The following is a 22,928-nucleotide window of genomic DNA, read 5'->3' on the forward strand; positions in this document are numbered from 1 at the left end:
CCTGTCTCCCCCTTTTGTATGGTTGATGAGCATGAATTTGTTAATGTCTGTATAGTGGTTTGAACAGGTAACACATTCTAAGTATTACTCTTACTTAGACTCCAATCTGCAGGGGTTTATTAAAGGTATAATTTACCAGAGTAGAAGTATGGAATTCTAACTTCTGTTTTATTCATAAACTAATAGTAAACTGCAGTGAATGAGATAAGTGCACTTGAAGTAAATTAATATTTTATATTTAATACTAGTGCCATCCTTGCTGCAAGTAACTTACTCTGAACAATGTTTTTCTTTAAGTGTTCATGCGTTGTCAGTTAAACCGGTTACAGAAAGGACATGCAACAGATGAATGGTTTCAGCTGAGTTCCCACATACCATTAAAGGGTATTGAACCAGGATCTCTGCGTGTCCGAGCACGCTATTCTATGGAGAAAATCATGCCAGAAGACGAGTACAGTGAGTTTAAAGAGGTATTAAGTTACTTTGACAGTTTAATTTTCCTTGAAAGTTATTTAACATGCAAAATTAAAACATTTAAAATATAACCCATTAAATTAAAGTAATTGTCCAGCCTGGCAGTTTAACAGTGTATGAAGGCTAATGTGTTTGGTATTTCGAGGCTGATCTTAATTATACACCCTTTATGAAATTGTTAATGCACTACTCACCAAGCAATATATAGTGATATCTTCGCAGGAATAGGCGCCTCTTGTCGGTTTGTCTGAAGCTGTGGTATACTAGAATTCTTAATGTTACAAGGTTTAATTTTTCTTTTTAGCTTATACTACAGAAGGAGCTGCATGTAGTCTATGCCTTATCACATGTATGTGGACAGGACCGAACACTATTGGCTAGCATTTTACTGAAGATTTTTCTTCATGAAAAGCTTGAGTCATTGCTCTTACGAACACTAAATGACAGGGAAATAAGCATGGAAGGTACAGTACAAATACGTTAATTCTAAATTTCATTTACTAAAATGTTGGAGAGAAAATTATAGTCCATCACCTACTTTTCCCACTTCGTGAATAAATCCAGCTCTTAGGTGTGCATAACACTTGCATGTGGCAATTTTTTTCTTCCTCCTCCATTCATCCTTTAAAATGAAGTGAAGTTACATATTTATTTCATAATGGTAAAATATTATTTCTTCAGATGAAGCTACGACCTTATTTCGTGCTACCACGCTGGCAAGCACCCTTATGGAACAGTATATGAAAGCTACAGCAACAAGTTTTGTTCATCATGCGCTGAAAGACTCTATTTTAAAGATAATGGAAAGCAAGCAGTCTTGTGAGGTGAGAACTTGGATATATCTAATTATGTTCTGAAACACTTGGCTTTGTTGAAGAAAAAATTATTGTATAGTGGTTGTTCAGATGTTCCGTATTTTGTCTAAATTACTAGCTTTAAGGGAATGTTAACCTTTCTGAAACTAAATTCTGATTCCATCAGAAATCCCAGGAATTAGAAATAGAACTTCTCATGAAAGTGCTTTCTATATTTGGTACTCTTCCTAAAAATGTATTTGAGAAATGTGCACAGCTCTGCTTTTTAATGTAAATTTTAAGGGTTTTTTTAAAAATTGGAGCAATTGTTCTTTCATAATAGATTATAGATTATTCTAGAGGGATAGCTCATCTCCCTCCTAATTTTGAGAATTTCTGGGCAATTCAAGGAGCGATTAGAGTCAGTTTTTGAAGTAATTTTTTATTTAAAACTTCATTGAATTAATTGCTGATTTTTTGCTTGCTGTATTTAAACCTACCCTACTAGTTTCCTCTTTTCACCCAGTGACTTAAGTATAAAGGGATGAGTGAACCCATCCCCAATGAATTAAAATAAATTTTGAGTTTAAAAAAATGGATGATAATGAATGTTTTTATACTTAGTGCTGTGCACGCACTGTTGCCCCTCCACATTTTTGTTTGCCTGCCAGCATTGAAGCATAAGTCCCAAGAGGCTCCACAGCCCTGAGGCTTATGTACAGCAGCACAACACTTTACCACCATGCCTCAAATCATAATATTTAATTAATTTTGTAGGTGCCTAAATCTGTTGGTATTTTAGAAAAGAAACTTCACTTAACATGCTGATTTTTCTTTTTTGTAGCTAAATCCTTCAAAGTTAGAAAAAAATGAAGATGTGAACACTAACTTAACTCATCTGCTGAGCATACTTTCTGAATTAGTGGAGAAAATATTCATGGCTGCAGAAATATTGCCTCCGTAAGTTAGTGCTTTGTATAAATAGTTCGGATTCGATCAGAAATTTCATTTTGCGTAACTAGCTTTGTTTCTTACAAAAATTGATGTAGCAGCATGCCCTCTGCTCATCTATTGTAAGATTAATTTCCTCAGTTTTTGAGGCTGTGTCTGAGCACATACCAAATTGCCTCTGCATGACAGGGAAAAGCAAAACAGTGTATGCTAGCTCGTGCATGAATTAGCTATTAAACAGTTTCTTTCTTCCTTATTGGAGGAAGAGTACCATCATAACTAGTAAGGGAAAAACTGGTTAGGGGTGAGGAGGGATAAAAATGCCAAAATTCTGTGTTCCCATCGTGGAGGCAGGGATTCTCAGGCTGTTGTGGGGGGACTAGAAACTAGGGACCAATTATAAAGTGGCTGAATTGAACACAACCTTTTCCCCACCTCTTCCTGCTGAAAAAAGGGACATTATGGCATCACTAAAACTATGTGCCTGTGGTGAGATGACACTTTTACTATGAAAACATCTGTACTGATCACCAGTGCTGAAAGTTTAAATAAGAGGTATAGTTTTGGCCTTTTGACACCACTAATTTAGAATAGAGATAGTCATAACACAAGTTCTACTTCAAATTTAAAACCCTGCACTTACTCCATGGTTTAATTGTAAATCAACTTATCTGAAGTTGTCAGCATTATGTGCTTTTTTATCTTCTTTAATCAGTTTATTAGTTTATTGCATCACTAACAATTAATAAATCATAAGCAGGGTCCTGTATTTATCCATGGTCAGATACCACTGAAATTTTTTGTGTTTGTTAGTGATAGTTTCAGCTGCCATCTTGTGTTGTCTCTCCTCCAAGGAACTGTAATTCTCCAATATGTATGTAACAGACTGGAAGAATTTGCCTGGAAGACTCCACTTTGTTCTCAGGTGTTCTTCTTGGGAGAAGGCTAACAACTTGATGTGATTACTTTTAAGCACATCTGTATGTCCCATTGAATTTAAACGGAAGTTCCATTCACCAAATTAAACCTTTCATATAATTAATTTTTTTTTAATGGATGAAACACAAACAAATAAGAATTAAAAACATGAGTCTTTAATCAATCCCATTTGTTCTTTGACAAAATGAAGCCCTACTTGAAAGCAGTGATACAAATACTGACGAAGTACCTGTACAAAATATACACAGATGTAACCTTATGTTGGTGAAAGGCTTTCTACGGTATTTGTAAGTGCACATTTATTTATGGCAATAAATATTTTAAATTGCTTAATGTGTTAAGGCTATTAACTCTACTATTTTGACAGGACATTGAGATACATTTATGGGTGTTTGCAGAAGTCTGTACAACACAAGTGGCCAACCAATACCACAATGAGAACCAGAGTTGTTAGGTAAGCTGCTTGTCATTTCATTTGTTTGTATGTTATAAAAGTTCAGAAAGAAAAGGTCTTATATTGAGGAAGTGATACACATTGTTAGTACACTAGTTAGTTTAGCTTGAATTGCCTAGTAATTTCAGCATCTGTAATGCATGACACTGAATATTGGATTTTAAAACTTCCAAATAATGCAGCAAAATGCAAGTAAATTCAAATTGTTGTGTTACTTTCCTTTTCACATATTTAAAGAGGAAAATATCCTATAGTTGGGTATGAAAAGAGACATTGAGACTGATATGCCTTTGAAACAATATAATTGCATTGTGATAATGTTTGTGGATGTCAGAAAATTAACTTATTACTTCTCGGTAGGCTGTGTAGTAATGCAGTGCAGTCTATTTAAGATTGGTCCACTTATGATTGTAAAATAGAAAAGAGAGTTTCTTAATCAAACACACAGATTCATTATAGTTTTGTTATTGCTTACATTTTACAAGGCATTTTCTAAACTGCCAGACAAATGATTGTTTATTAGGATGTATAAACTGTCTCCAAGGGTTAAAACAGGCACAGCAATAGTTCTGCACAGATGTTTTAATGTCTCGGCCTGTCCACTAACATATTATCACCTTTATTATTACCTTTGGGGTAACTGATCAAGATGGCAAACTTAAGGGGAAAGCTCTGGTTTAGAATGAGAAAGAAAGTGATTACTGATCCTCTTCTGATTAAAAAATATATGAAAGCAGCTGTTTGCAGTTCTCTGTAGGTTGGGAAAACCTTCCTTTGCTAGACAGGTGGCTAAAGAAATGTAAATCTCAGTCTGTCTGCAGAGGTCAAAAATCTCAACCATTTGTATGGTTAAGTGCTGACTCAAAGCTAAGGGAAGTTGTTCTCTGTTCTCAGATCCATTTTAATACTTTTGACTGAGACCTCTTTTTTTACTGCCGTGTTCTTTATGGAACTCTGGGATTTAAGGCAGAGAAAAGGATTTCTTTTCCACGTTGCTGCAAAGAGAACTGTCCTAGGAAATGCAGCACTCGTTCTTGTCAGATTTGCCAGTTCATTATGTTTCAGAGGAGCTCAGTTGCTTGCTTGTAATTTAGACAAACAAATTGGTATGGATAATAGCAGAAACATTCATAGTGGTTGAAAAACTAGGACCAAAACTGGAAAAAAAAAAATGTTATTTAGGTAGGCTGCATCACTAGGGACCCGATAGTAGAGGGACTAAGGAATGCCTTCGGAGGAATGTCTAAGAACTTAGCGGTTTTGATTAGCAACACTGTTTTTCCTCAATTGTTTGAGCTTGGACCTAAGATCTTGGGCTGCAAAGTGGACAAGGGAGAATCAACTTAATGTAGGGAGTCATCTGACAATGTAGAGGTAACAACACTGCGTTTCTTCCATGCTCCAAAAGAAAGTTTGGTGGTTGAAGCAGTGATGGCCACAAGAAAGACTGGGTACACCAATAACAATGTTCCAGAACACTCAGTGCCAATGCTGATTTACTTGGGTGCTGAACTGACCAATACTGAGCTGAAATACTCAGCTTTGGACGGGAAAGCCAGGCTTTCATGGCTAAAGGCCATGTTGTGTTTTGGAAGGTGCTGTCTGCCTTAGTCATGTGCTTTCCCAAAAACAAGCATCGGGAGCTCAGAAACCCATGCACAAGGATATAGATCTGGCCCGGCATAAGAGCGAGACCAGTCTTCACAGCAGGTTTGATAATAGCAAGATATTCTTAATTAACAAACATATTCACAGCATCTAAGATGACTAGTTAAACTGTTTTAAAGAGATTACTATTTCCACACCACCTTAAATGAATATACAATTTTACGCTAAATACAAAAACTAAATTATTGAATAAATCACTTTTCTCCCTTTTCAGTGGCTTCGTTTTTCTCCGACTGATTTGTCCTGCCATCCTGAACCCAAGGATGTTCAATATCATCTCAGGTGACTATGCACTTCAGACTTTGAATACGTGGTATTGGTACAATAGTTGAAATGAGTTACCTTAATATGTCACTATGCTCACTATATCTTCCAGGCCAGGCTACTGGCCATTCTTGCTGAATTACATCTTTAATGTTTCATGTTGCTGCTTTGAACACTGTTTGGCCAAAAAAATATTTTAATTGGCTTGATTGGTCTTTTTGTTACCATTCTCATGGTTAAATTTCTAGTACTCAGGCATCAGCAGAAGAAATAGATAAAGCCTATGTTTCTGTCTTAAACACAGTCTCGTTTTAAGAGCCTGTAAAATATGCCCTGCTGTCTTAATGACATATTGTTCAATCTGAACATGATTGATCTAGTACAGGGGTCCTAAAACTTCATTGCACCGCGACTCCTTTCTGACAGCAAAAATTACTGCATGACCCCAGGAAGGGGGACCAAAGCCTGAGCTCTGCCGCTCCAGGCTGGGGGGCCAAAGCCCAAGCCCCAGTGCTCTGGGTGGGGAGGCCAAAGCCCAAGAGCTTCAGCACCAGGTAAGGGGCCTGTAACCTGAGCCCAGCTGCTGAGGGCTGAAGCCCTCGGTCTTTGGCTTTGGCCCCAAGCAGCGGGGCTTGGGCTTGGGCCCTGGGTGGTGGGGCTCGGACCCAGGCCCCAGCAAGTGTAAGACAGCCCTGGTGACCCCATTAAAATGGAGTCGTGACCCGCTTTGGCATCCTGACCCACAGTTTGAGAACCGCTGGTCTAGTAACAATCACAAATTACTTAAACTTTTGTTTTGCCTTCAAATAGTATTTTAATTTTGTTTCATAATTAAATGCCCAGAAACATAAAATTGTCCAGTGGTACCTCGTTCCCTTCCAAAATGTGGAGAGTGACTAAACTTAACCCCTAAAAGCAAGGAAATACAAAGTTTGGGATACATGACACCCCCAGGATGCAATTTAATTCTGCCCTATTTGAGTGATGCCTCAGCCGACCAACGATACACATACTAGAACGCTACACTCTCTCACAAATGCTACAGAACACTTTAGAACAGAACATGTGAGTTGGCAAGGGCCCCCATTCCTGGCTCACCCATAGGAAGAAGGTGCAGGGAGAGGTGTTCGTTCCTGCCAGTGAGTCAGGGAACCCCCTGATCCTGGTTCATATTTGGAGGTCAGGGAGAAGGACTCATTGCCTTCCACTCCTAAACCACTCCCAGCACATGACTTCCCTCCCAACTTCCCTCTCCTTACTCACCTCTTCTATCACCCTCCCTATTTATCTCAATCCCCCTTCCCCTGCAGCCCCAAACCCCTCTTCCTGTATTCTCCCCACTCCTAATCCCTCCCTTCAACCTCCATGTGAACTGCTCTGACATACACTCCTTATTCCCCTTCACTACTCTAAACTCTCCTTCCACCTCATCCCTTCACTCTGCTACAACAACAATAAAACAATGAATGTTATGAACAGTTCATGTTAGGATAACTGAATATCGGGGAACACTTGACCAAATGATCTAGTGACTTGCTCTCTTTTGATCACACTGAGTTCCATTGTTCTGGAAACATGATTATGTTATGCTAAGGGTCTTTCATCTTCCCTTATTTAACCAATGCTAATTTTTTGTCAGTATTTCTGAAGTAAAATGAGACTCAGCAAATGGATTTTAGAGCAATTTAAAAACTAGAAATGTTGGTCTTGGGGCAAAACTTCAAAAAACAGAATGCAGGCAGAGAGTACGTAATGTGCACAAGACACTTTCCTGAAAATTTCCAAATGTAGGCTCTAACTCAGTGCATAGGTGCAGCTCAGTTTCAGAGACTACAGCACATCTCCTTGAGCGACCTCATTACTGTGACAGCACACTGCCTGGAAACTCTCTTGCTTTAATAGCACCCTAGTTTTGTTGAACATTCACATTTCAATCTCTTTGGTTTGGCATTTTTTCCATGCCAACCTAACCTGCCGAACTGTCAGGTTAATAATTCAGTTTTGCCTTTCAAAAGGGAGGCAGTGAGTACTGTGCACTAACTGAGAAAAAGGCTGAAATCAGCTGTGGGATGATTAGAGCCATATTTGAGCCCCAGGTGTGTGTAGAAAGCTACATGAATTTTATTTTAAAATACTGTTTTTTTAGGGAGCAGTATATCAGGAATCCCTTGCTAAGGTGACCCCAAATTTGAACCACTAACACTTTGCAGCACCCCCAGGATGTACTACAGATTACATGACAATCTGAATAAGTATTGTCATGTAAAATAGCCTTTAGAATAGTCCCATTTAAACAAAGTGATACTCAACTTTAATTATAGCAGAGCTGGCTCTCTGCTAATAACCATCTCCTCGTACTAACATTTTCACTGTGTCCCATTTCTGGCAATGGGATGGACGCAAAGAAATCCTAGCTGCTTGAGATATACCTTCAGCACATGAATTCTTGCCTTTTGATTAACGTGCATGTGTTTACTGTACAGATTTACAGATAAAACTTAAGTTGGTATATGATGTCTAGCTTGTATTCCTTTTTCCGTTGAAAGAAAATGGGCATGGTTAGTAATTTTTAATTTAAAATATAATTTAATAGCCAGAGTTATGTGACACTGCAGGATCACTTGCATGTGGATATAAAATAAAGAGCTCCAGTGTCGTCATTCTCTTTAGGTATATTCTTGAACTGAAAAACATTCATTAATCTGATGATGAAGCACTATCCTGCTGAAAAGAAAACTTCCAATTTTTATAGAAGTTTTTCGGTTTTTACTTAACACAGAAAGGCTAAATGTCCATCTCTAGCAGCCTTTTCAGAAATCACTACTTTTTCATTTGAGTGTGTGAGGAGTGTATCCAAGGATGGTGGGATTTTCCCCCCACAGGTAGAAAAAACTATCCACTGCTGTAGGAAGTCTGGTTTGAAAATGCCACATTGATTTCCTTTAATGCCCCCCTCCCGATGCAATTCTGTTTGCAGCCACTTTATTTTGGTTGTAATACCAGGATCACTCTTTGAGTATTGGATAGAAAATTAATATTTTGACATGACCAACTGTACAAGATTTTAATTGTAGTTTCAATTGAAATCAGCTGTGAATGTGTTTCTCTCAGATTCTCCTTCTTCCACTGCTGCAAGAACACTGACGCTGGTCGCCAAGTCTGTGCAGAACTTAGCAAATCTGGTTGAGTTTGGAGCTAAGGTGACTATGAATAGTTAAACTGTAATTAAAGACTGTGAAATCTTTGCCATATATAGCATAGGTCAAACAAGTTCTAAAAACAATGATTGTCCATTTAGTGAGGTGTATTCTAATGTTTAAGTTAGTTTGGTCCACATGGTATGAAAGTTTAACCCCAGTTATAAAATATTTCAGATATACAAAATCTTTGTTCCCAAAAGCAAGCAAATGCTTTCATTGAGATGATTTCAGAAGCAAATCAATTTCCCTCTTTCTGGAGGTGCTGATTTTTTCAAAAAGCTTTGCTTGCATAGTGTATGCCAGAAGTGCTCACTACAAATCATTACTAAATTTAGGGGGAGAAACTGCAAGTCTCCCTCTTGATATGTTCCGATCTTAAGTCCCATGAGTAAATGGAGTGTTTCATGTAAGCCTCTTATATTCATCTTTTGGTTGGTTATTTTGGTTTCTGTTCTGTGAGCATTTCCTTTCTTAATTGTGCTAAAGTCTACAGATCTGTTACATTTGTCCTTCCTCCTCCTTCTGGCTGTGGGGCAGGAACAATCTTGTCAATCACTGGCAGCAGAGGATTGCTCTGCCTGCTGAAGTTCCCTTCACTGGAGACAATTTCCACAGCTAGGATAATTTAGCTCTGCTTTCGTAAATTACAGATTGTGTAAACTATAGTTTGAGGAAAAGGCGACAGCTTCTGCTACAGAATGTGAGAAATTTTCCCTAATGAAAACAAACCTACATCTTCATATGGTAATTTCTATGTTTGCTCTGGATGCCAAATTATCTCCAGGGCAGACTGGATCTTTGGACTTTACTTACTCAAAGAAAGGAATTTTTCAGGTGAGAACAGAAATTTTCCTAGACTTCATTGTGCTAAAGTCTACAGATCCATTACAATGGGATTTTCACAGTAATGTGCTTCAAGGTTGGGAAGTGGGATCATCTTTTAAATATGGACATCCAAAATAGGTTATATTATATATTGTCCATCTCCTCCTGGACACTAGGTCCGGAGAAGACTTATTCCAATAAATGGCATTGGCTAAAAGATTGGATTGACCATTAAATAGAACATGGGTGAATGTATGTATTGATGGCCACGTAGCTACCTAGCAGATATCAACCCAGAAGACATGCCTTCTCTGTCCAGAGATTCAGTGCTGCGAAGGACTGGCTTTTTATGCTTGACAGAAGGAAAAATATTTCTTGAATTTACTTTTGTAAATGAATGTTATGACAGTGGTGAGGACTATTTGTCTGAATTAAAAGCACAATACTGAATCTCCTCCAAGAAAGCTCCGGACTTCAAAACTCATCTGATTGGAGATAGTAGCTATCGGAGGTTTAATGTTAATGGATAGGAAGTATGATACGTCCTGCAGAGTTTCAGTCTGGACAGTTCTGTAATGAGAATGAGGTTTCATGCTCTGTGACCTTGTTGGATTGTTGCCTTAAGGAAGCATTTAATTTTGGGATTTGTTACACACAATAAACCCCCCTTCCTTTTCTTGAGCATGCTTTAATTGCATTATAATACAGCAACTTGACCTTTTTGCTTGGATACTTTCATATACCCACATCAAGTCCCTTCTGGAGGAACTAAAGGTCATGTTTCACTGGTTTAACACAGTAGCTAAACTGCAGACTTTACATCAGCCAGTAGAATAGAATACGTTCTATTTGTTGATTTTTTTTTTTTTTTTTTTTTAAGGTCAGTGGGAGTGAGTGATATGTGCTTCATCCAGGTATCCATTCTGAATCTGTCTGGAGCTGGGTGGATAATTGGTTTTGCAATTACAGACCCTTGTGAGATAGACCTGATTAACCTAGCACTGGACCTTCTGGCATCTGAGGGTCATAGCCTCTTCAACCAGAAAGTCATAACATCACTTCTGTTTTCTCCTTCCTATCTTTGGTATGATACTGTGGAGCAGTAGAAAATGTTGGAAATCGTATGGCAGATACCTTGCCCAGCTTTACGAAAGAGGTCATTCACCATCTTGCATCCAAGATCCTGATACGTGGAGAGGGCACAGTGTACTTTACAGCTGTTTTCAGGTGCAAAGAGGTCAATCGCCAGCCCACAAAATTGATTTATGAGTGAGGGTACTTCTGGATACAGGTTCCACTTTGCTCAATCCAACTTCTGCCATGTAAGCTTTGGTTCATCTCCCCCTTGATGGGCACTGCACATAGAGATAGGCAACTTTCTTCTGCCCAGGAGAGGATAAATTTATTTTCATTTCTGGGGTAGGTCTGTGATCCTGTTCTTCCTAGTTTGTTTATGACATGTTAACTGTCACAGTCAGAACAAATCTGTTATGCATGAAAGGAGCAGTGCTCCAAGACCTCAGTGAATCATTGTGTTCCAGCTGATGGGTGCTGTGCACTCTCTCTGGTATCTGTTCCCTGGTGTTAATTGAGACTTGAATGAGCCCCCTTCATTATCTCCAGTTGGCATCTGAGGATCACTTTGTGTGGCTCTCTGACGTTCAACTAAATTTGATTCTCTGCACTCAGTCGAGGGGGAGTGGAGAATATATAATTGGAATTGGCTGTCTGCCAGCAGATGTGATCGGGTAGGATTTGGAGGGGATAACAGGTCTTACTGGATACGTTTCTCATACACCAGGTTCCAATAAGAATTTAATTTTTGTTTCTGTGACTTTTCCTTTATAGCCAGTTTCAGTTCTTCTTCTTCTTCTTCTATCCTTATACCTGCTAGAATTCATCATCATCTTAGGTCTGCGATTGACTTCCCTGGCACCATGTGTCTGTCTTTATCATGAATTCAAAATACTCCAGAAATTGAATCAGAGTGTCTTTCAGCTCTCTCTGTACATAGTCCTGATCAGAAAAAATGCCCATGATGAGATGAAAGTGAATTTTCTTTTTCCTTTAAGCCACTATTAATACAACTATGATCCTGCAAGAGACACTGATTCTGGAGTGGGAGGGGGAAGCTGCCATCCCTATATAAAACGGAAGAATTTTATGTGGGATACTAAAAAGGGAAGTGACAATAAACCTCCTGTGGGAACTTATTCAGATGTTTCAGAAAGAGCCCTGCTGTTTGTTCCTTATTGTCTCAGGCCAGGAATAGAATGTGGAACCAGTTGCTTAGCTTTGATCTGACATGGATGATGGATAGGAATGTTGTGGCATTTCCCCAGGTTGCTTGAGATTGGAAATGGGACAAAAATCATCTTGTGATTCTTGCAGAACTCCATAATGTACCCACTTCTCAACAATGTCTAGTGACCTCATTTTGACCAAAGTTATAGGTAGCCATTTTGCTCCCAAATTAAAAGCCCAGCTGGGGGCCTAGCAACTGAGAGCAGCTACTGTCTTCTCCTCAGCACACTTACTCTAACTACCACTTGTGGAGTGATATTGTCTCTTGTTTTACTTCAGGACTGCTTCAACTTGTTATACGACCAGTATTCGTTTCTATAGCATTGGCAAGAGCCAGGATTGTAAATCAACTTTTCTAGTGATGCTAAATACCCTCAGCTTTCCATAAAGTTTCCATTGTATCACTAAGAGAGCTAGGAACTGATTTGCCTTATGATCTGACTTCAGGGACCAGAATCCCACATATCTACTTGAGGTAGATTGGTATCCCACTGTCTTTTTCAGGTTGAAGCTGTTAGTCTATGAAATTTTTAAGGCTGAGTGGGACCATGCTTACAGTATTGTCCATCCATGTTATCGTTGTTCCTGAAAGCTTGGGAGGAACTTAGTGTATCAAATGAAGGTTCTTTTGTTCGTTTGTTTTGTTTTTGTTTTCTGTTTGGTTTTGAGGCCACTTATTTTCATGCCCAAAGAAGCGGCTGAATTGATGCCTGCCTCTGAAGGAGACACTCTCTCATGTAAAAACCTGTCCTCTGAGAAACACTGAGTCCCTGATTACCAGGGAAAATAGTCACTTTCACCTTTAATAGTGACACCAGGTTGAATTTGGACAGGTATGCACTGAGAAACTTTCTGTCTTTATAAAACGGAGGCCAGGGATATAGAAAGAAAAAAGTGGTCAGCCAAGAGGCTCCTAATTGTCTGATTGTTTTTCTGCATATGGGTTGCTGTCTCTCTTGTCATTGCACGGGTAGCTGCTGGAGGAGAAAGTAAAGCTAGTTGAGGCATAGTAACCTGCTATAGAAGCTCGGAAAAGTATCATGGACCTAAGGGCATGGTGACCCCACAGCAGCAGCTGGAAACAATAGCCCAATAGTTAGGGTATGGGCAACTTGCAGTGGCAGTTGGCGGCAACAGCTGAATAGTTTACTTATCTTTTAGGTGTGGCAGAAAATCCCAATCCCTCTATTGTATCTTTCCAGGGAGCATGAGGCCTGGCGTGCTGAGGCCGCTCCTGCATCTTGCTCAGCAGAGTCAGCCTCACTAACATATCTAGCTCCTTTTCTGCCCAGGGGAGGAGACTAAGTGACCCTATCTAGACTGGGCTGAAGGGTGGAGTAAATTGGACATAGCCATCTGAGCTCCCAACTGAGACACTCACGAAGGGGATGAAGCAGAAAATACAAAACTTTCTTTTTTGCCTTTGGCTTTCCTGGTCTAGCTCACTCCCTAAAGGCACCAGCCACTGTAAATGCCACTGAGGGGACAGTCTCTCCAAAGGCAAATGCAGCAGCTGAGAATTAGACATATTATTGAGCTAATCATTAGTCAATTTACAATAAAGTTTGGAATTTCTCTTAGGAAAGCTCTGCAGCAGAGAGGTCTGGCTGAGTTGCTGGGGGTGCCAAAAACAATGGAGGAATCTTGTGGGGAGGGATAGCTCAGTGGTTTGAGCATTGGCCTGCTAAACCCAGGGTGAAGGGGCCATTTAGGGATCTGGGGCAAAAACTGGGGATTGGTCCTGCTTTGAGCAGGGGGTTGGACTAGATGACCTCCTGAGGTCCCTTCAAACCCTGATATTCTATGATTCAAGGAATGGGACAGTCTTCTGTTGCGAGCAACTGACAGTTCTGATTCAGTTCCCAAACTGCAAACGGTCTGAAATACCATTGTAATGGATCTGTGGACCGTAACACGTTGAAGAATGATATCAAGCTGTTTTGACCTTTTTAATACACCCTTGTTTTAACACAAGAAAGTACTTTGAAATTTAACCATTATTAAAAGGAAAAAAACAAGATATTTAGTCCCCAGATATAAAACATTTCTTATTGCTGTTGTGTATTGTGGATATTGCCTGGAACATGTTTCAAAACTGAATAATTCCAAACATATAGCACAGCCAGCATATGCCTACAGGCAAACTCTATATGAATACATCTGGAGTGCAAAGACTGCAATAGCAAATTAAAGTTATTTAATGTTGTTCAGACTGGAGTAGCAACTAGAGAATTGAAGGCACAAATAGAAAGTGAACCCAACCCATTCTGAAATTATGTGCAAAGTCTTAGGCTCCACAAACTATTGACTATTAATTGTAAGTAGGTATGTATGATTAAATTGGTATCTATTTATTCTAATGATACTTTTTAAATTTTAGGAGCCCTACATGGAGGGAGTAAATCCATTTATCAAGAGTAACAAACATCGCATGATCATGTTTTTAGATGAACTTGGGGTAAGAGTGTTATAAATTTTACAATCCGTGTGAGAAGTTGTATAGATTTATACCTATCAAAGAATAATGTAGTAACAAATCTTAAAGGTTCTCATTAAATACCTCTGAAATCCAGCAACTTCTGAGTATTGTCTCAAACGCCCTGGTTAGAGGGTATATTGTTAACTTAAAACTTATCTTTAAGGTCTCAATTCAGAGACTATGTAGATCACTGATCTTAGTTTAGTGTGCCATGCCAACGTATGTTGTACGGATATCTGACCCACAATAGAACACCACTGCAGACATGAATTGAAGCAGGCAGATCTTTTTTCTTTACAATATTGCAAAGATTTACCAAAAACAACATCTTGCAAAACCATATATTAAAAAATAAATACTCTTGCCTGTAGGCTGGCAGCGTGGATCCATTGTGGAGGTTAGCACGTCTGACCCTAATAGAAGAAAAAAAGTTGAATGTTAAAAAGCTGAATGCTTGTCTTAACCTGCCAACTTAAGACAATCTATGCATTATTCTAAATTTCAAGGTTTAAAGAGAATTGAGATTTACAAATCACTTTAAATCAAACCATGTAACTTAATACAATGCAAATGCTAGAACAGGAGTAGCGGTGCGTGTAAGACGTTACTTTTCAGGAATCTCAGTTTTAGAGGACTGATTCAGGAAAGCATAAAAAAATGTGCCTAACTGCTTTGCTGAATAGGGATGCTGTCATGAATCAGAGCCTAAATAAATAACTTTGGAAGATACTTCTTTCTAGTTTTTTGATACATAGTCAATAGAAATTGCTGTTTACAAGGAATACTCAGATTGCTGTGTAGTAAGTCACATTACAATTAAGGGCAAATAGTTGTTTTTAAATACTAGGTTACTGTATATGTCTAAAGACTTGGAACCTCTTGATTTTCAATAAATAATTTTAATATGTACATATACATTTGAATCACTGATTATTATTTTAATGGTATCTGATTACTGTATATCTGGTCCATTACTATATTCATTAACATGCCCATTAATTTCTGCTCTCCCATTTTTGCTGTTGCTATCTTCAAATGTAGAAAATTAAATAAATGGATTCATCATCTCTAGCTTCAGGGGAAGAGGTACAAAGGATGAAAATGCCACCCAGAGAATCCCTTGCTAGCCAATTCAAAGAGGTAGCATAGATTGCAACACCAGATCATTTTCCTTTCAACTGAAAGAGAAATTGATGCATTAGTGATGAGCAACACTGGAGTGGCCATTCCAGTTAAGTACAGGGGTTGCAATATAGAAGTAGGCTCTAACTACATTCAAATACCTTTTTAAAAGCAAAATAATAATAATGGTGGAGTGGGAGTGAATAGTTGGTATCAGAGCATGGGTAGAAGACTTGGCTGACTGAGAATAATATGATGAATGTAATGATGTAACTGCCTGCAGTATTGAAAGTAATGTGTTACACAATACTGTTGATTAGTGGAGAGAAGTGTCATGGAACTTCCTTTGCTATTTTATGAATACTTACGAATTCTAAACACACTTTTATAATTCTTGTTAAAGAATGTACCTGAACTTCCAGACACTACAGAACACTCTAGAACTGACTTGTCTCGTGATCTAGCAGCCTTACATGAGATTTGTGTGGCACATTCAGATGAGCTTCGGACACTCAGTAATGAGCGAGGCGTAATGCAGGTAAGAGTTGTTATAGCAGAAAACCCTCATCTCAGATAGTTGACATTTTTTACAATAAGCATTGATGCAAATTTAATACTTATTTGATACTTCTGTACTAAGCAGTTAAGATAAATAGCTTCAGATAGGTTACTTCATCAGTATAATGTTATGAGGATGAGGTAGCTCTAAAGGTAAATATTATTCTGTTCATAAGTTTCTCACTCAAAATGGCTAGAAGTGCTCTGTAGCAAAACCAAAAAGTCTTTTAAGTGCCTAGAAGAGGCCTGCTTACCAGAAACCAGTTTTCCCTCTCTGATAGGTTCTGTGGGCTACTAGTATGGTATATGTTTTTTGCTATTTAGAAAAGTGAATGTTTTATGTTATCTTTTCAACCACTATTTCACTTCAGTTTTTTGGTTTGCATTAATTTTGAAAGCAAAAGTTGTAAGCTTTTCTTTTCCAGTAAGAAAACTCTCTGGGCCTTCAAGAATTGTTCTGCTTAAACTTTATAATATAATATAAATTATAATAATTAGGGCTGTCGATTAATACCAGTTAACTCACGTGATTAAAAAAAAATTACCACAAAAAAATAAATCGCGATTAATCGCAGTTTTAATCACACTGTTAAACAATAGAATACCAATTGAAATTTATTAAATATTTTGGATGTTTTGCACTGTAAAAATTATAAAAGAAATAGTATTTTGCAGTTCACCTCATACAAGTACTGTAGTGTAATCTCTTTGCCATGAAAGTGCAACTTACAAATGTAGATTTTTATTTTTTTTTTTTTTGAGTGCAGGTAACAAAAAAAAAAAAAATGTAAAACTTCAGAGCCTACAAGTCCACTCAGTCCTAAGTCTTGTTCATCCAATTGCTGAGACAGACAAGTTTGTTCACATTTACAGGAGATAATACTGCCCTCTTCTTATTTACAGTGTCACCAGAAAGTGAGAACAAGCATTTGCATGGCACTTCTGTAGGTATTTATGTGCCAGAAATGCACCTTCATGCTTTGGCCACCATTCCAGAGGACATGCTTCCATGCTGATGACACACATTAAAAAAAATTATGCGTTAATTAAATTTGTGACTGAATTCTTTGGGGGAGAATTGTATGTCCCCTGCTCTATTTTTAGACACATTCAGCCGTATATTTCAAGTTATAGCAGTCTCAGATGATGACCCAGCAGATGTTGTTCATTTTAAGAACAATTTCACAAAACACAAAGAAGGTACCAATGTGAGATTTCTAGAGATAGCAACAGCACTTGACCCAAGGTTTAAGAATCTGAAATGCCTTCCAAAATCTGAGAGGGACAATGTGTGGAGCATGCTTTCAGAATTCTTAAAAGAGCAACACTCCAATGCAGAAACTACAGAACTCAAACCACCAAAAAAGAAAATCAACCTTCTGCTCGTGGCATCTGACTCAGATAATAAAAATGAACATGTGTCGGTCCGCACTGCTTTGGATTGTTATCAAGCAGAACCCGTCATCAGCATGGACAGATGTCCAATGGAATGGTGGTTGAAGCATGAAGGGACATATGAATCTTTAGCGCATCTGGCACGTGAATATCTTGCGATGCCGGCTGCAACAGTGCCACGAGAACGCCTGTTCTCACTTTCAGGTGACATTGTAAACAAGAAAGCGGGCAGCATTATCTCCTGCAAATGTAAACAAACTTGTTTGTCTGAGCAATTGGTTGAACAACAAGTAGGACTGAGTGGACTTGAAGGCTCTAAAATTTTACATTGTTTTATTTTTGAATGCAGGGTTTTTTTGTACATAATTCTACATTTGTTAAGTTCAACTTTCATGATAAAGAGATTGCACTACAGTACTTGTATTCTGTGAATTGAAGAATACAATTTCTTTTGTTTTTTTCCAGTGCAAATACTTGTAATAAAAAATAAATATAAAGTGAGCATTGTACGCTTTGTATTCTGTGTTGTAATTGAAATCAATATTTTTGAAAATGTAGAAAACATCCAAAAATATTTAAATGGTATTCTGTTATTGTTTAATAGTGCGATTAATCGTGATTAATTTTTTTAATCACTTGACGGCCCTAATAATAATATAATTATAATATAATATTCATTTTAACTTTCACTGCCCTGAGCAATCTCAAATTTCCACAGATGATAAGTAGTATTCGTCTTTGGATTACTAAGTGCAAAGAGCAGTCTTTTTATTATTGGAGTTCCCCCACTAGGCAATTCTAGTTACTACACTGTATGGAACAAGTATTGCTGGCTGCTATAGTGGAGTGTACAGACAAGCATAATTTAATTCGTCCAAGTACTGCCTTCTCATGTCCTGTATAAGCTGTTTGTGAAAGACAACTAGAAAATACTTCACTTCCATGCCACAAGTTCAAATCCAGTCCTGGTTAAAACCAAATTTCAGTGGCCTATGAGAAAAGTCAGTCAATCCACTATATTGACTAACATGTATAGCCAGCTGTGTCTGGGGTCCCAGGGAGTGACACTGAAGTTACAAAGCTGCAAAGAATGGGGCAGACAATCCCCAAAGCTGGTGGATAGTTCAATACTTAAATTTACCAAACCAGCACAAAACAGCTTCTGTAATACCTTACTGGTTACCCAGAAGCCAACAACACAGTTTCCTTAAAGCAACCCAGCCTTAGACCTCCACCCAGACACCCAAGTCAAATATGATGAGGATTACTGAAAATCTTATTTATCATATAAGAAAGTTCTACCAATCCCAAAGGATTGGACACATTACCTCTCAGGTTAATGAATACTTCAGATCTTACCCAAATACACCCTTACAGCTAATTCTTATTAACTAAACTAACATGTATTAAAAAAAGAAAGAGTATTGGTTAAAAGATCAGTTTCCATACAGACATGAGTACCATTCTGAGATCAGATTCATAGTCGAGATGGTGAGCTTTGTAGTTGCAAAGAGTTCTTTCAGAATTAGTCCGTAGGTTATAGTCCAATGGCCATATTCAGGATGATCCAGATAGGACTCACTGACAGAACAAGAAGCGATGGCCTGAAGTTGCAGTGAGGGAGGTCTAGGTTGGATATTAGGAAACACTATTTCACTAGGAGGGTGGTGATGCACTGGAATGGGTTACCTAAGGAGGTGGTGGAATCTCTATCATGAGAGGTTTTTAAGGCCTGGCTTGACAAAGCCTTGGCTGGGATGATTTAGTTGGTGTTTGTCCTGCTCTGAGCAGGGGATTGAACTAGATGACCTCCTGAGGTCTCTTCCAACCTTAATATTCTATGATTCTATGACTGAAGATCTCAGTCTTATGACTTAAGCTTCCCCTGCATGAAGCATCAAGCAGATCTGAGATAAAAGGATCAGGACCCAAGGGGTTTTTATACCATTTCAGGCCTTCTCTCGACAGCTCGGAGTCCTTAGGCAAACAATAGGCAATCATGGAGACTTTGAAGTAGACCTATTTCCTAAGCATCACCGATAATTAGCGACACGGATTAACATAAGGCAATTTATACGTTGGGCAGTTTGTCACAAATTTTAGAGAGACATGTAGACAATGACATTATTTCACCCAAGATTTATCTAAATGTTAATATTCTCTTTTGATCTCTGAGCAATAGCTATGGTGACAGACAGGAACTGTCTGTTTACTTCGCTAACATCTAACAAGATATAAGTAAACATATACAATTAGTATCACCTCTAATTCGCTAACAATACAGGTTTGCATTTCGAAGTTCTAGCCTATCTAACATGGAATGGCCCTAATTATCATTTGCATACTTTTCTAACATATCTCTAAAGGTTAGCTCTGGGTCATTTATCCTGCAGGATGTTTAAGCCTTTCTGGCCATGCGTTACACTTTGTATAAGATTCATTGCAATTATATAACAGTGGTAGCAACAATGATTTGCGTGGTCATTCTCTAATCAGATAACATCACACCAGCTAATTAACTATACTTGCAGTTTGGTGTTCATAATGTTCAATAGACCAAACCTGAGCCAAAAGTATCGTCAAAAGACAAAGCAGTATGGTTAGGGCCCTACCAAATCCACAGCTGTGAAAACGTGTCACGGACCGTGAAATCTGATCTCCCACCATGAAATCTGGTCTTTTGTGTGCTTTTACCCTGTACTATACAGATTTCACGGGGGAGACCAGTGTTTCTCAAATTGGGGTCCTGACCCAAAAGGGAGTTGCGGGGGGGGGTCACAAGATTATTTTAGGGGGGCGGCCCTTACTTCTGCACTGCCTTCAGAGCTGGGTGGCCGGAGAGTGGCAGCTGCTGACCAAGAGTCCAGCTCTGAAGGCAGCAGAGGAGAAGTAAGGGTGGCAATACCACACCAGGCCATCCTTACATCTGCCCTGCTGCTGGCGGCGACTCTGTCTTCAGAGCCGGGCTCCCAGCCAGCAGCCACTGCTCTCTAGCTGCCCAGCTCCAAAGATCACGCCACTGCCAGCAGCAGTGCAGAAGTAAGGGTAGCAGTACCGCAACCCCCCACGCGCACACACTAACCTTGTGTTGCAACCTCCCCACACAACTCCTTATTGGGTCAGAACCCCTACAATTACAACACCATGAAATTTGAGATTTTAAATAACTGAAATAATAAAATTTATGATTTTTAAAATCCTATGACCGTGAAATTGACCACAATGGACGGTGAATTTGGTAGGGCCCTAAATATGGTATAGGAAAGAAAGTAATACATCACTAATCCTTCTCAGAAAGTGAATTCGTGTAGTGTGTTCAGTTCACCTTACACAGAAGATATGCTTCCCAAATGCCTACCTTAAACCAGCCATCTTTTATAGCATGGCTGTTTGTGAGTTGCAGAGCACTGTTCATGTCACTTAAAGTTTAACTAGCCAGCTTGTGCCAGCATTGTCTTTGGTGCCTTCCTGTACTTCCCATCTTTTGTTTGAAATATTAAATTCCAAATGTTAAGGGGCATAAAGATGGTCCTTAATACAAACCATCCATACATTTTACATTATTTCCTTGTACCTCATTGTACCTTTGTTTCACATAATGCTCATCATCCATCTATTTTTGACATTTTTGTATTTTCCTAAGCAAGTGCTGAGCTATACTTGCCCAGGGCATTGTGGGATATAAGCCTTAGCACAAGTGAGCAAGAATAAGCAGTACAATTTAATATTGCTAACCAAGACATACACATTATATTAATGCCATGCTCATTATTAATTAATGTTATTTTTACAGTCACTTTTCAGATCAGAACATTGCTTTAAAGACCAATGAGTCAGATCAGTTATTTCATTTTACTTTAAACTGTGTAATGGAAAGCTGTGCACACGGATGTATAAAAGCAAGTCTCATGAAGAAGTTTACATAGAGAATTAGAAAACGTATCAAGAAAATTTGGTTTCCTGATGTGATATTTTCCTAATTATTTGTGCATAATATTACTATTACTGACTTTATTTCTACAGCATGTCCTGAAGAAGCTTCTAGCTATTACAGAACTGCTTCAGCAAAAACAAAATCAGTATTCAGTGTCTAATAACATCAGGTAGCAGATTTCTGCATGGATCCAGCATGCCCAACATGGCAGCTCACATCAATATCACTTCCTTCTTGCTCTTGCCAAAAATAGCACACCTTTTTTCACATTCCCAGTGATGTGTGAACTATGCAAAAAGAAAACAGAGATTCTGTTGGTGAATGTTTCTACCAGCAGATAATTTTAAGCTATCTGTGCAGGATGTATGCACTTTTTTCCACATGGAACCAATTTTCACAACCTCTGAGCCTTGGTGTACAGATCACCTTCCACAAAGAAAATGCTGTGACTGTGTCTGAAACTTTAAAAGTTATTTTCAACATGTTGCCAAAGTTTTGCTGTCTGTTGGAAAAGAATTTATAGTCAACTGACAAGAAACGAAACACATTGTTTTGACAGCTAAGTATAACTGGATTGAAAACATTTCTTACTGTAATTTGACTGGTTACAATTATGACTTTGACTGTCCAACCACTTTAATTTGTATTTACAGTTTCAAGAATTTGACATTATCGTAGGAACAATCTTTTGCTGTACACTTTTTACACCATGCTGTTTCTCTTGCTGGAATTATGTTGAAAGAGAATATGCAGAATGGGTCTCGTCAGCTTTATTTTTTAATGTGCCACTGATTCTGTCTGTTTGAATAATTCTTCCATCAAGGATTGTATATCCAGATAAATCACAATGCTTTTGTAAAATGTTTACAACAGTAAATAATTTGAACTCAATAAATTTATTGATCATTGTATCAGACATGCATGCATTCATTAAACCATTTTATAAAGTATAGCGTGGTTGGTGTGTTGTGTAATGTAAGTCAGACATGATTTCTATAACTATTTGAAAATAATTTTAAGTGTTTCAAAAATCAGTTTTTAAAATAAAATCAATTTGTAGTTAGAATATCTATGAAAACTGGATAAATTTGTTGAATTTTTGAAGTTTGTTTTGTGAACTTGTTATTTGTTGTAAACTCACATGCAAATCAAATCTTCGGAGTGAACATTTCAAACTCATCTTGTCTATTTTTTAGTAGGGGACCTCAAAATAACAGTTGTTGTTTCATATTCTCCTCTGATATCCAGCCACAAAAGGATACGTGGGACTTTCGATGAACAACTCAGTTTCAGTGTTTTTCCTTACGATTGTTTTTTATTAGGCTGTCAATCTCAGTTAACTCATGCGATTAACTCGAATTAATCATGATTAAAAATTAATCATGATTAATCACAGTTTTAATCATACAATAGAATACCAGTTGAAATTTATTAAATATTTTTGGGTATTTTTCTACATTTTCCAATATATTGATTTAAATTACAACACAGAATATAAAATGTCCAGTGCTCCCTTTATATTATTTTTTATTACAAATACTTGCACTGTAAAAATTATAAAAGAAAT

At 38.1% G+C, this 22,928-nt stretch overlaps 1 protein-coding gene across 1 annotated transcript in view; it reads left to right on the forward strand.

Annotated features, from left to right (window-relative positions):
* RASA1 (RAS p21 protein activator 1) overlaps window positions 1–22,357 on the forward strand; it is a 118,312-nt gene extending 95,955 nt beyond the window's left edge. The window contains exons 16-25 of the mRNA XM_073344424.1: window positions 298–470; window positions 779–938; window positions 1,156–1,298; window positions 2,113–2,228; window positions 3,526–3,612; window positions 5,495–5,562; window positions 8,656–8,744; window positions 14,254–14,331; window positions 15,878–16,012; window positions 21,451–22,357. Coding sequence (XP_073200525.1) covers window positions 298–470; window positions 779–938; window positions 1,156–1,298; window positions 2,113–2,228; window positions 3,526–3,612; window positions 5,495–5,562; window positions 8,656–8,744; window positions 14,254–14,331; window positions 15,878–16,012; window positions 21,451–21,534 — 1,133 coding nt within the window. The 3' untranslated portion in view covers window positions 21,535–22,357. The remainder of the gene's footprint in view (window positions 1–297; window positions 471–778; window positions 939–1,155; window positions 1,299–2,112; window positions 2,229–3,525; window positions 3,613–5,494; window positions 5,563–8,655; window positions 8,745–14,253; window positions 14,332–15,877; window positions 16,013–21,450) is intronic.
* Window positions 22,358–22,928: the final 571 nt, after the last annotated feature.

The sequence above is a fragment of the Lepidochelys kempii genome, chromosome 5 (genome assembly GCF_965140265.1).
Source record: "Lepidochelys kempii isolate rLepKem1 chromosome 5, rLepKem1.hap2, whole genome shotgun sequence".
In the NCBI taxonomy this organism is placed as follows: Eukaryota; Metazoa; Chordata; order Testudines; family Cheloniidae; genus Lepidochelys; species Lepidochelys kempii.